Source organism: Gouania willdenowi, chromosome 5 (assembly GCF_900634775.1).
Source record: "Gouania willdenowi chromosome 5, fGouWil2.1, whole genome shotgun sequence".
Taxonomy (NCBI): domain Eukaryota; kingdom Metazoa; phylum Chordata; class Actinopteri; order Blenniiformes; family Gobiesocidae; genus Gouania; species Gouania willdenowi.
Window position 1 is genome coordinate 4,010,315 of NC_041048.1, and position 11,282 is coordinate 4,021,596.

Here is an 11,282-nt window from a genome sequence, read left to right on the forward strand (position 1 = left end):
AACTGTACAATGAGGGGCGCTGCGTATGGATAGAATGTCGGTATATTGATACGGCAACTGTACGGATAGCCACTGCCTAAATTTATTGGTATAATTAATATTAAATATTATTTTAATATATTATTGAATATTAAATATTATTAATAAATATTGCCACGGTTCCCTTACATACAGTAAACGTTTCATGTATAAACTTAAAAAGGAAAAGAACAAACCTTGCACAACTGGAACTTTATTTTCTACAAAGGCATCTGTAGTTAAAAAAGGTCTGGCATATGTACAATTCTTTTTTTTTATTATTATTATCAAATAACACCAATTAATTAAATATATATTTTTTTTTTTTATCAGGCTCTAAGTATAGATACATTTGTGAACTACAAAACTGAGAAAATAACCTCCATTCAATGCTGTTTTGGTGCCGTACATTACGTTTAATCTGATTGGTCGGCTATGATGTGAAGCATTTGATTGTTGTCTGGTCATTTAATTTTTTGTAGTTTTAAAATGTCTACTGATCATTGTAAAACAAAAAAATAATAGTGTACTCAGTAACGATTGGGTGTAGAAATGTAACAAGTGTATGTTGTACACACGAGTCAAATTCCTCGTGTGTACAACATACACTTGGCGAATAAAGATGATTCTGATTCTGATTGTGAAAATACTTCTTTTAAAACGTACTTAAGTACAAGTAAAATAACTGATTTAGAAATATACTCAAAAAGGCAGTGCACAACATGTGTGTGTTCAAATTAAAGCAAGAGAGTCTCAGGGTCTACAAGACCGACATTAAAAAATACAGAATCAAAGAAATATCTCTCAATAGTATGCATTCATTCAAAAAGAATTGTGAAACATTCCACTTTACTCATGATGTGTATTAAAGCATTTTACATGTGATATTAAAGGTTTATAGTCCTTTTTGAATAAAGAATTGACTCCAGTCAAGATGCATATGAGTAAACTATAGGTTAAACAAGAGGCTCTGAGTTAAGCAATAACCCCCTGACTATTCTCACAAGAATTTGGGGATATTATGGTAAGAAAGGAAATACATGCAGCTAGACTTTGTGTCTGCAAAGTTCCTCTTGAGTAATAAATCCTAAGGCTCTGGAGGTTCCATTTTGGCGATAAAGAAAATTACAATATATGCTATATTATTATATATATTTTTACATCTTATTTTGTATTAAAACACTTGTTTTAGGAGTCGCTGCTTTCACTACTTCTCAGAGCAGCATGAAAAGTTCAAGTGGATGGATTTGTGAGTGTGTTCGAACTCAGACCTTCCCCAAAACAAGCCACACTACAGAACTCACTCACACATGCTGTCCCTTTATCAGAGAAAAAAAAAACTAAAGTGGCACATAGTGTGCAGCTGTTTGTTAAGAAATGTGTCTGTGTGGCATTTTGCATCAGTAAAGACTTCATTGAAGAAAAATTATCAAGATTTGTATCGTATATCGCCATTTTGAAAAAAAAAAAAATATTACGATATGAGTTTTGGTCCATATTGCCCAGCCCTAAGTCACACTATAATCCATTAAAAAAAAACCTTAAAAACAGAAATACAATGTGTAGCTTCATCAATCACTGAAAGCATTAAACAAAACAGAAAATACAGGTTAAGCCTCAGTAGATAAAACGAATAAAAAATAATTCGCATTTCTACACTTTGTGGACTCTTCCATGACTTTTAAGGTTACGGGCTTGTTTATACTCTTTACCGCACACATGACATCTAAATGGTCTCTCATCTGTGTGGACTCTCATATGAGACTTTAGACCGTTTGTTTGAGAAAATCTTTTGCCACAAATGTCACAAACAAAGGGTTTCTCTCCTGTGTGAACAACCATGTGACGCTTCAAATATGTTTTGCGGTTAAAACTTTTACCGCAAACATCACAACAGAATGGTTTCCCATCAGCGTGGACGTTCTGGTGCTCCTTTAGAGTTGACGGCTGATTAAAACGTTGACCGCAGATGTCACAAACAAAGGGCTTCTCCCCTGTATGCGCTCTCATGTGCATCTTATGACTTAATCTAAGACCGAATCGCTTACCACAAATATCACAGCAAAACGGTTTCTCTCCTGTATGGACTCGCATATGTATCTTGAGACTTAATCTAACAGTATATCGTTTATCACAAATCTCGCAACCAAATGGTTTCTCTCCTGTGTGGACTGTCATGTGAGTTTTCAAATCCTCATTTCGGTGAAATCTTTTCTCACAAACATCACATACAATGGGTTTCTCTCCTGAGTGGATCATCATGTGCCTTTTCAGGTGTGTAGTGCGTCGAAATCTTTTAGCACAAACGTCACAATCGTAGGGTTTTTCTCCTGAGTGGATGATCATGTGCTTTTTCAAATGTATAACGCAGCGAAAAGTTTTAGCACAAACGTCACAACCGTAGGGTTTCTCTCCTGTGTGGATGGTCAAGTGATTTTTTAAAGACTGGTTGCGGTTAAATCTCTTTCCACAAACATCACAACCAAATGGTTTCTCTCCTGTGCGAGAGTCACTATTTTTCTTCTCATCGTCCAAACAGGTTGATGGTGTTTCTGTGTTTTCCTTTTTGTTAACATCCATGTTTTCACTCTGAGCTTCAGACAAAGGTTCCCTCCAATCATCACTGTCTTCAGTGTCAGATGATTGTGTTTCCTCTCCATCAGTGTTTGCTGCTTCTGGTCCTTCACTGATGTCTCCATCAGGTTCTACTTTCATGAGTTTAGCTGAGCTGCAGGTTTCAGGTTCTCCTTTGATGTTCTCCTCACTTATTCTCCAGTGTAGCAGAGAACACCGAGCTCCCTCCTCTTCTTCATCTTCACTCTTCACAGTAACAGCCGTGATATCCGTCTCCTGCTTTTCCCACAGTTCTTCCTCTTCCTTCTTTATGTGGATCAGCAGTCCATGAGCTGATTCTCCTTCACAGGAAACACCACGAGGAACATTAACATTACAATAATTATCACATGAATTAGATTAAAAAATTAACTTGTATTTTAATTATATTTCTTAATCGGCCTTTCAGATCTTTCCACCACAGGGTGAAATTTAGTCAGGTGATCATTTTTACCCAATCAAAAAATAGGGTGGCTCAGAAAAACACTTTCTAGGAAAACATCCTAATGATGAAAAGATGTTCCTTTTGGTGTAAAAAAGCATGCACATTTTTCAAATACTTTAAAAAAATTATCTCGGCTCCCTTAGGTCTAAGGTCCCTCAAATATGATGACTTTTATTATTTTCCATTTTTTGGACCGAGCTTACATTACTTTTCTCTGTCAGACCACTCTATCGAAAAATGCAATTCTTTTTTGTTCCACTCTACTGCATCTGTTTGCGTATTTATTAATTTTTTTCAGTTCATACATTCCTAATTTTTCAGTAATTTTGATTATTTTTTTAGAGTCCACCCATGGTAGTTTTTTTTCTTCATTTTTTTAAGCCTGCCATAGTTTAAGACAAAAGAACACAACTCTAACTTGTCATGTATTGTCATATTTTGATATATTTTGATGATAATTACTTTTTATTGGGTATAATATATTGGGTAAAAATCATCGGCTTTTAGTGATAGTGTTACTAAGTTTAGTGATATGCTCTATAGTTAAAACAAGAGTTTAAGTCCCGACAAATAAGAGGAAATAAAACTGTAAATAAACCTTAAACTGCTTCAGTGCTAAATGTATTATTGAAACCAGAATGTTTAAATTGTGTTGTATTATGATCAGTGGGTTGGACAGAGTTTCATTAGTCTACGCAGTACATTAGTGCAGTGGTTGTCAACCTTTTCATCCTACGATCTCCAAAATAAAGGTTCCAGAGACCAGGGACCCCCACTGTACCTGAAAGTGGTTGAACATAGACATCAACATAGAAGAACAGTCATGTGGAGACAGGACCATCTATAAGGGGGAATAAATGGGAGAGATTTATGGGGTCCATCCATAAAGTCACCAAAATGATGATCCATTGTTCCATGAATCTGTGATAACCACATTTATGTATTTATTCATCTGAATAATATCCACTGTTATCCAGGAACTTTATTATTATTTGGGCCATAGTATATAGTCATTTTAAAGATTTAAATCCTTTTTTTTTTTTTTTTCCAGGAATAAAATGGGTTAAAAGTGACCAAAAATTGTGGAAAAGATGGTGAAATATAGTTTTAAAAACCACAGGAATTAAAGTGGCCAAAAATTTACAGAAAAAGTGGTGAAATGGTTCAAAGTGTCAATATTAAGTTAAATGTGGCTGGAATGGGGGACGGGGGTTAGAGTAATGTAATTTAAAAAGTTGGAACAATTAGTTTGAACTATCAAATAATGGGCATGACAAATCATGAATAAATTCAATTCAATTGGTAACAATAAGCATTAAAATATGGTGAAGAGGTTAAAAGTGACAATAATGGGTCAACATATGCAACATTAGGAGGGAAAAGTGATGGAAAGGGTTTATAAGTGCCTAAAATGTCTTGAATATGGAAGAAAAGTTCAGAAAATGCATTGGAATTAGATGAAAAAGTGTCAGAAATGGGAGTAATGAAGCAAAAATGTATTAAAAGGAGCAAAAGTGTGGCAAGAAAAGTGATGAAAATAGGTTAAAATATGGCAACTTTGGTGTTGTTGCAGAAAAAGGGTAAAACACATTTTTACTAAAAATGACCTCAAATTGATCAAAAAATATTCTTCGTTTCTTGAAGGTATGTGGCGACCCCCTCCCAAATGAAGTTAATAACTATTGTTTTTCTTGTCTCACAAACTTGTTTTAACAGTCTGTGTTTTATACTCATGCTATTAAGAATTAAAAACCAACTTAATTCATTAGTCAGTGGTGGAATAATAAAGTCAAACCTGTGGAGGTGTTGTGGTGATGTTCGTGATTGAAGGCATCATCAGCCTGTTCCTCATCATCATCATCATCTGCTGTTGTTGTTCCACACTGATCAAACATGTCTACATCTGTGGACATGTTGATGCTGTTTGTCACTAAAAGCTGCTGATCTCTAATGTTCTTCTGCAGTGAAGACGAGCTGATGAAGAGATGAAGAAAACACCGGAACTGGTTCAACTGGTGACCGTGTAACCTTGTGATCAACTTCCGTGTTTTAAACCGAGCCTCCTAATTCTATTTCTGTGTCATTCAGCATATTTCAAGTGTTATGTGTGTGTTTTAAAATATTAATGACGATTTCGTGTCAATTTTGTTTTGTTTATTACATTAATTAGCGATACAAACGCTGCGGAGACGAACTTAGTGTTTCGTTTATACTGGTGATCGTGTTACCTTGTGACGATGTAACGTAGAGCTTTTAAACATTGACATTTAAACTTGGATAAAACTGCTTTAATTCGCTCAGATATTTTGTTTCATTGGCTGAAAATAAAATGTACGATGGAGGATTAACTTTTAATATTATTTCAATCTTTCAGTTTCTTCTTTGTTGGTTGCCCTTAATTTGATGTTACTTTAGGAACATTACTGCCACCTACTGGATACATTTAGGACATATGGATAAAAACACACACTAAACATGTCTTCATTTGTGTTGATGCTGTTTGTCACTAAAAGCTGCTGATCTCTGATGTTTTTCTGACGGAAAGCTGATAAAACACCGGAAGTGGTTCAACTGGTGATCGTGTAACTTCAAGATCAACTTCCGTGTTTCAAACCGAGCCTCCTAATTCCGTTTCTGTGTCGTTCGGTATCTTTTTTTTTTTTTTTTAAAGTATTCTAAGTATGTTTTAAAAACATAAACACATACTTTGTGTAAAACCTTTATTTTTATTCTCTTTACATTTATTACCGATACGACCGCTGCAGAGACGGACTTGGTGTTTCGTTTATAGTGGTGACCGAGTTACCTTGTGACTATTTAATTTCGAGCTTGTTATAATAATATTAAACCTGGGAGAAACTGCTTTGATTCCCTCTGATATTTTATTTTATCAGCTGAAAACACATAAAATGCTAAGGATTGATTTTTAATATTTTGTCCTTGGGTCAGTTTCTTCTTTGTTGGTGTTTAATGTGTTATTTTATTTACTTTTTCTTAAAGGGATACAGACACGAAGGCTACATATGTTTACGATTTGATTTAAGGTATTTAAGTTTATTTAGCTAAGTAAGTTCAGTTTTCTTCAGTGTTTAAGCTCCATTTATTTTCTATATATATATTTTTAGCATCATGTTTAAACTCTAGTTGAATAAACAAGTTTATTTTTCTCCAGCTTTTTTCTTTTTGATTTACTTTCATGTTATGTTCTTTGTTGGCCTCTACTGTTTACAGTCACACTTTAATAATATATAGGTCAGTCATGGGAGCCAAATGTGGCCCTCGGTCCAATTTTGTGAACACAACAAATTCAGACCATTACAAAAACACACAAAAAAAAATCACTCCAAAAAAAGCTTCATTACACACAAAAAAAGCAAAGAAACATGCATAAAAGGACCCCAAAATGTGTAATTAATTACAGAAAAAATACACAAAAAGCAAAGCACATACACAATTACCAAAAAGAATCCAAAAACAAAATGACTCATAACACGTAAAAACAACAAAATGCACAAAATGGCAACAAAAAACATGCAAAAATTACAGAAAAATACACAAAAGGACAAGAAACATAACAAAATACACAAAAATACTTGAAAAAAGGTACAAAATTACTCCAAAACATGTAATTAATTACAGAAAAATACACAAAAGTACAAGAAACATTAGAAATACACAAAGCACTTAAAAATTGGTACAAAATTATCAAAAAACAAAACAAAAACGACAACAAAATATTGAACACAATGACTCATAACACACCACAACCCTGAAAACAGGAACAAGCGGGTCAGAAAATGGATGGATGGATAAAATCCCACAGTGTATGCCTGCCTTTAACTCATAACACACACACAAAACATCTTTTTGGGGTTTTATTGCCGGAGGTGATGCATACCGCCATCAATTGTACAGGAGTTGTAATGACATGCTACATACACACAGTGAGGTCGAACAGCGCTAAAATCTATTACTGGCAGGTCGTCACAAATAAATGAATGTGTGGGAAATAGGGCTGGGCAATATGGACCAAAACTCATATCGATATGTTTTCGCAAAATGGCGATATACTGTACAACATAATTCATAATAACGTTAATTTAAATAAAGTCTGACCAGAAATACATTTCTGGGTTAAATTTGCTGATGCAAAATGCCACACATGCACATTCATTAACACACAGCTGCCAACATGTGCCACTTTTGGCTTTTTCTCCTCTAAGGGACAGCACGTGTGAGTGAGTTCCGTAGTATGTCTTGTTTAGGGGAAGGTCTGGGTTAGAACACAATCAACAATACATCTAACTGAGCTTTTCATGCTGTTCTGAGAAGTAGTGAAAGCTGCCACTCTTTAAACAAACATTTTAAAACAAAATAAGCTAAAATAAATATATATATATATACAGTATATCGATATCAGCTATATTATTCTATATCACCAAAATAGAAAACTCGATATAGCTTGAATCTCGATCTGCTGCTGGTGTATAAACGTGTGAATGGGTTTGGTCCAGAAAACATCAGTGAGATGTTAGTCAGGTCTGAACCCAGCAGGTCTCTCAGATGTATGGACACAGGTCAGATAGTGGAGCCCAGAGCTAGGACAGATAGTGGACCCCAGAGCTCTCAGATCTATGGACACAGGTCAGATAATGGAGCCCAGAGGTCACAGATCTATGGACACAGGTCAGATAGTGGAGCCCAGAGCTCTCAGATCTATGGACACAGGTCAGATAGTGGAGACCAGAGCTCACAGTAAACATGGTGATGCTGTGTTTAGTTGTTATGCTGCAAAAAAGTGGAACAAACTGCAGCAGAGCTGAAGTCAGCATCACATGTGAACATTTTTAAATCAAAGTTAATGGCACTTTTTTTCTCTACTGTGTATGATTGAGAGAGAGATTTTTAGTCACGTTGTTGATGTCATGTTTGTTGATTATTTTAAATGTTTTTGCTGCTGATTTTAAATGTTCGTATTGATTTTTAAGCTGTTGAATGTTTTCTGTTGCACTTTGATCATGTAAAGCACATTAAGATATTTTGTGTATGAAATGCGCTATACAAATAAATATACCTTGCCTCGATTTATTGCCCAGCCCAAGTGGGAAACACTGGATGACAAGCACATGGTTTCCTTTAAATGTGTACGTTCATGTGTCTCGTCATGTTCGTCTTGCTTCTAAAGCGTTTGCTGCAAACATTGCAACCAAAGGGTTTCTCCACCGTGTGGATCATCATGTGCCTCATCAGATTTGTCTTGCGGGGGAAAATCATTTTACAAACGTCACAACTAAACGGTTTCTCTCCCATGTGATCTTTCATGTGGTTTTTGAAAGCCTCTTTGCACCTAAAATGTTTGCCACAACGATCACAACCGAACGGTTTCTCCCCTGTGTGAAGGCTCATGTGATCCTTCAGATGGAGCTTGCGGCTAAAACCTTTCCCACAAACACTACAGCTGAAGGCTTTCTCTCCTGTGTGGACGCTCATGTGCCTTTTCAAACTGGACGCCTGGGTAAAGGTTTGGCCGCAGGAATCACAACCGTGGGGTTTCTCTCCACTGTGTATCTTCGCGTGTCGCTTCATGCTAGCTTTAGAAGTAAAACCTTTACTACAGATGAAACAAGTGAAGGGTTTTTCTCCTCTGTGAGAAGCCATGTGAATAGCGAGACAAAACCTTCGCCGAAAGGCTTTACCGCACTCCATACAATGGAACGGTTTCTCTTCTATGCGTATGCCCACATACTCCATCATATTTGCTTCATGGACGCTCATGTGTTCATTAAGATGTGCCTTCTGAGTAAAACTTTGACCACACACATGACAACAGTGAGGTTTCACTTCTGCGTGAAGAACCAGTTGGTGGTTTTTCAGAGTCATCTCTTCACAAAAGCTTTTAGAACAAACGTCACAATGGAACGGTTTCTCTCCGGTGTGGATTCCATTGAGTCCAGTAGGGTTACTCTCACCAGTCTCTGTGCTTTTCCTTGTCCATGTGCCCTCACTGCCTTTAGTTTCAGCTTCACTATCAGACAAAGGTTCCTGCCAACTGTCATCTTCCTCTTCCTCCTCCTCATCATCAGCAGTCCTGTTTGGATCTCCTGCTCCTTCGATGTGTTCTCCATCCTCTTCTCTTTTTATCAGATGAGCCGTAGTTTCCACTTTTATGTTAACCTTAGTTTGGAATAACAAAGGATCCTCCTTTTCTTCTTCTTCTTCGTTCTTCACGGTAACAGCGATGATGTTGGTCCCCTGACATTCCCACGGCTCCACCGCTTCCTCCTTAATGTGAAGATGCTTCTGGTTTTGTACAGCGATGTCGGACCTCCGTTCACAAATCACGCCATTGGTCACAAACAGCTGCTGGACGACTTCAGGCAACACTGAAATCAAATGCAATTTTTTTTATACGTGAGAAAATGAGTAGAAATAACACCAAAACAGAGTTTTACAGAAAACCATTAGTTAAGCTTCTTCTTCTTTTTGCAAAGCCTGCATGTTTTAGTTTAGAGATGCGCAACTGTTTTCACAGTGGGACACAAATGTGATTGTATCTGATCTGAGGGTCACATGATCAACATTCGTGTCAGCATTAGAATATTGACCAATCAAAGCATTAACACAGGAAACAACAAATGCTTTGTGTTTGTTTTTTGTGGTCATGTAGTTGTGTTTTTGTGTATTTTGCTGTTCGTTTTATGAGTGTTTCTTTTTTTATATATTTTTGTGGGGGTTTTTTTTGTCATTGTGTGTTTCTGTTGTCCTTTTGTGTATTTTTTCTATTTTTCGTGTGTTGTTGTCGTCATTTTGTGTATTTTTGTGCGCGTTTAGTGTGCTATTCTGTTTTTTTTTTTGTCATTGTGTATTTCTGTTTTCTTTTTGTGAATTTTTCTGTTATTTAGTGTGTTTTTGGTCATTTTGAGTGTTGTTGGAGTCATTTTGTGTATTTCTGGGGTTGATTTGTGTGTTTTTTTTGTTATATTTTTGTGGGTTTTTTGTAGTCGTGTATTTCTGTATTTCTCTGTTATTTTGAATGTTTTGGTCATTTTGCGAGTGTTGTTCCCCTGTCCAGGGTGTACCCCCACCTAACGCCCAATGAGAGCTGGATATAGGCACCAGCATACCCCCACCATCCTGAAAAAAGCAGCAAAAAGGTTAAAAAATGGATGGATGTTGGAGTAATTTTTTTTCCTACTTTTTTTTTTTTTTTTGTCATTTTGCATATTGTCTTATATTAGTGCGCATTTCAATTTGTATGTTTTTTTTAAAAAAATAAATCATTTTGCGTGTGATTTTCTCACTTTATATATTTATCTATGTGCCTTATGTTCACTGAGTAATAATGTATATTTTACATGTTATATTGTATGCATTTGGCAGTCATTTTTTGTATTTCTTTTCTTGTTTTTAGCGTTTTTCTGTTACTTTTGTCGTCGTGTAATTCTACTGTCCTTGTGTGAAAGCAAAACATATAATTAAAATAAGGACACACGGTAATCGACACATAAATCACTAAACTGGCCTTATCTCAAAAAAACATTAATCCGATGAAACTAGAAATGTACAGCGTGTCTATTGAATTATATGGAACAATTGGTAAATATTTCCTTTCTTTCCTTCACCTTTCCTGTGCTGAATGACTGATTTTTATACGAATCTAATGAACAAAAGCAATAAACTGAAACTTCTTTCCCTCACGTCTTCCTTTGTCATTCAAATAAGTGTTTATTTGGATTTAGTCACAGATTTGGTTATTATTCAATCATTAAAATACTGTAATTACAAAAGTTTTACAATGAATGTTGACAGCTATTGTTTATTTCCTGATGAGAACACTACAGCTGCTGTTATAAGCTAAAAACAGGGGAAAAGTGCGAATATTAAAGAGGACAAACAAACCTAATCTGTGCAGCAGGACTTTGGGATTGAAGGCAGAACCATCTGACGTTGATCCTCCACAAAGATCAAACATGTCTTAAGAATGTTTGACAAAGCCTGAGAAATCCCATCAAACAACAACAAAATACTTCCGCTGCTGTCCGTTTAAAGACTTACAACAATCACATCAAAATAATAATAAAAGGAATTTATGGCGCAGGAAACGTCTTTTCACAAAATAAAACTCAACCGGACACGGATTTTTCCCTTTTTAAATGTTAGCATTGGCGCCTCCTGCAGGACTGGAAGATAAACTACAACAACTAAA

The 11,282-nt window shown here is 35.8% G+C and overlaps 2 protein-coding genes across 2 annotated transcripts; both read right to left on the reverse strand.

The window, feature by feature from the left end:
- Window positions 1–1,514: 1,514 nt before the first annotated feature.
- On the reverse strand, window positions 1,515–5,066 carry LOC114463082 (gastrula zinc finger protein XlCGF57.1-like). Its single transcript, XM_028446340.1, has 2 exons — window positions 4,872–5,066; window positions 1,515–2,933 (listed from the first exon to the last, which is right to left on the reverse strand). Exons 1-2 carry the CDS (start codon window positions 4,987–4,989, stop codon window positions 1,672–1,674), a joined length of 1,380 nt encoding a protein of 459 aa, XP_028302141.1. The 5' UTR covers window positions 4,990–5,066; the 3' UTR covers window positions 1,515–1,671.
- A 2,969-nt stretch (window positions 5,067–8,035) lies between these two features.
- On the reverse strand, window positions 8,036–11,193 carry LOC114463084 (gastrula zinc finger protein XlCGF57.1-like). The gene is made up of 2 exons (XM_028446343.1): window positions 10,976–11,193; window positions 8,036–9,459 (listed from the first exon to the last, which is right to left on the reverse strand). Exons 1-2 carry the CDS (start codon window positions 11,046–11,048, stop codon window positions 8,213–8,215), a joined length of 1,320 nt encoding a protein of 439 aa, XP_028302144.1. The 5' UTR covers window positions 11,049–11,193; the 3' UTR covers window positions 8,036–8,212.
- Between the last annotated feature and the right edge of the window lie 89 nt (window positions 11,194–11,282).

What these genes read in the sequence shown, in the direction of transcription:
- LOC114463082 (XM_028446340.1), bottom strand. Translation starts at nt 4,989, where the DNA reads ATGTCCACAGATGTAGACATGTTTGATCAGTGTGGAACAACAACAGCA. An exon ending in TCACCACAACACCTCCACAG is followed by an intron (nt 2,934 to 4,871) that starts GTTTGACTTTAT and finishes TTTCCTGTGAAG; the next exon opens with GAGAATCAGCTCATGGACTG.
- LOC114463084 (XM_028446343.1), bottom strand. Translation starts at nt 11,048, where the DNA reads ATGTTTGATCTTTGTGGAGGATCAACGTCAGATGGTTCTGCCTTCAAT. An exon ending in AGTCCTGCTGCACAGATTAG is followed by an intron (nt 9,460 to 10,975) that starts GTTTGTTTGTCC and finishes ATTTGATTTCAG; the next exon opens with TGTTGCCTGAAGTCGTCCAG.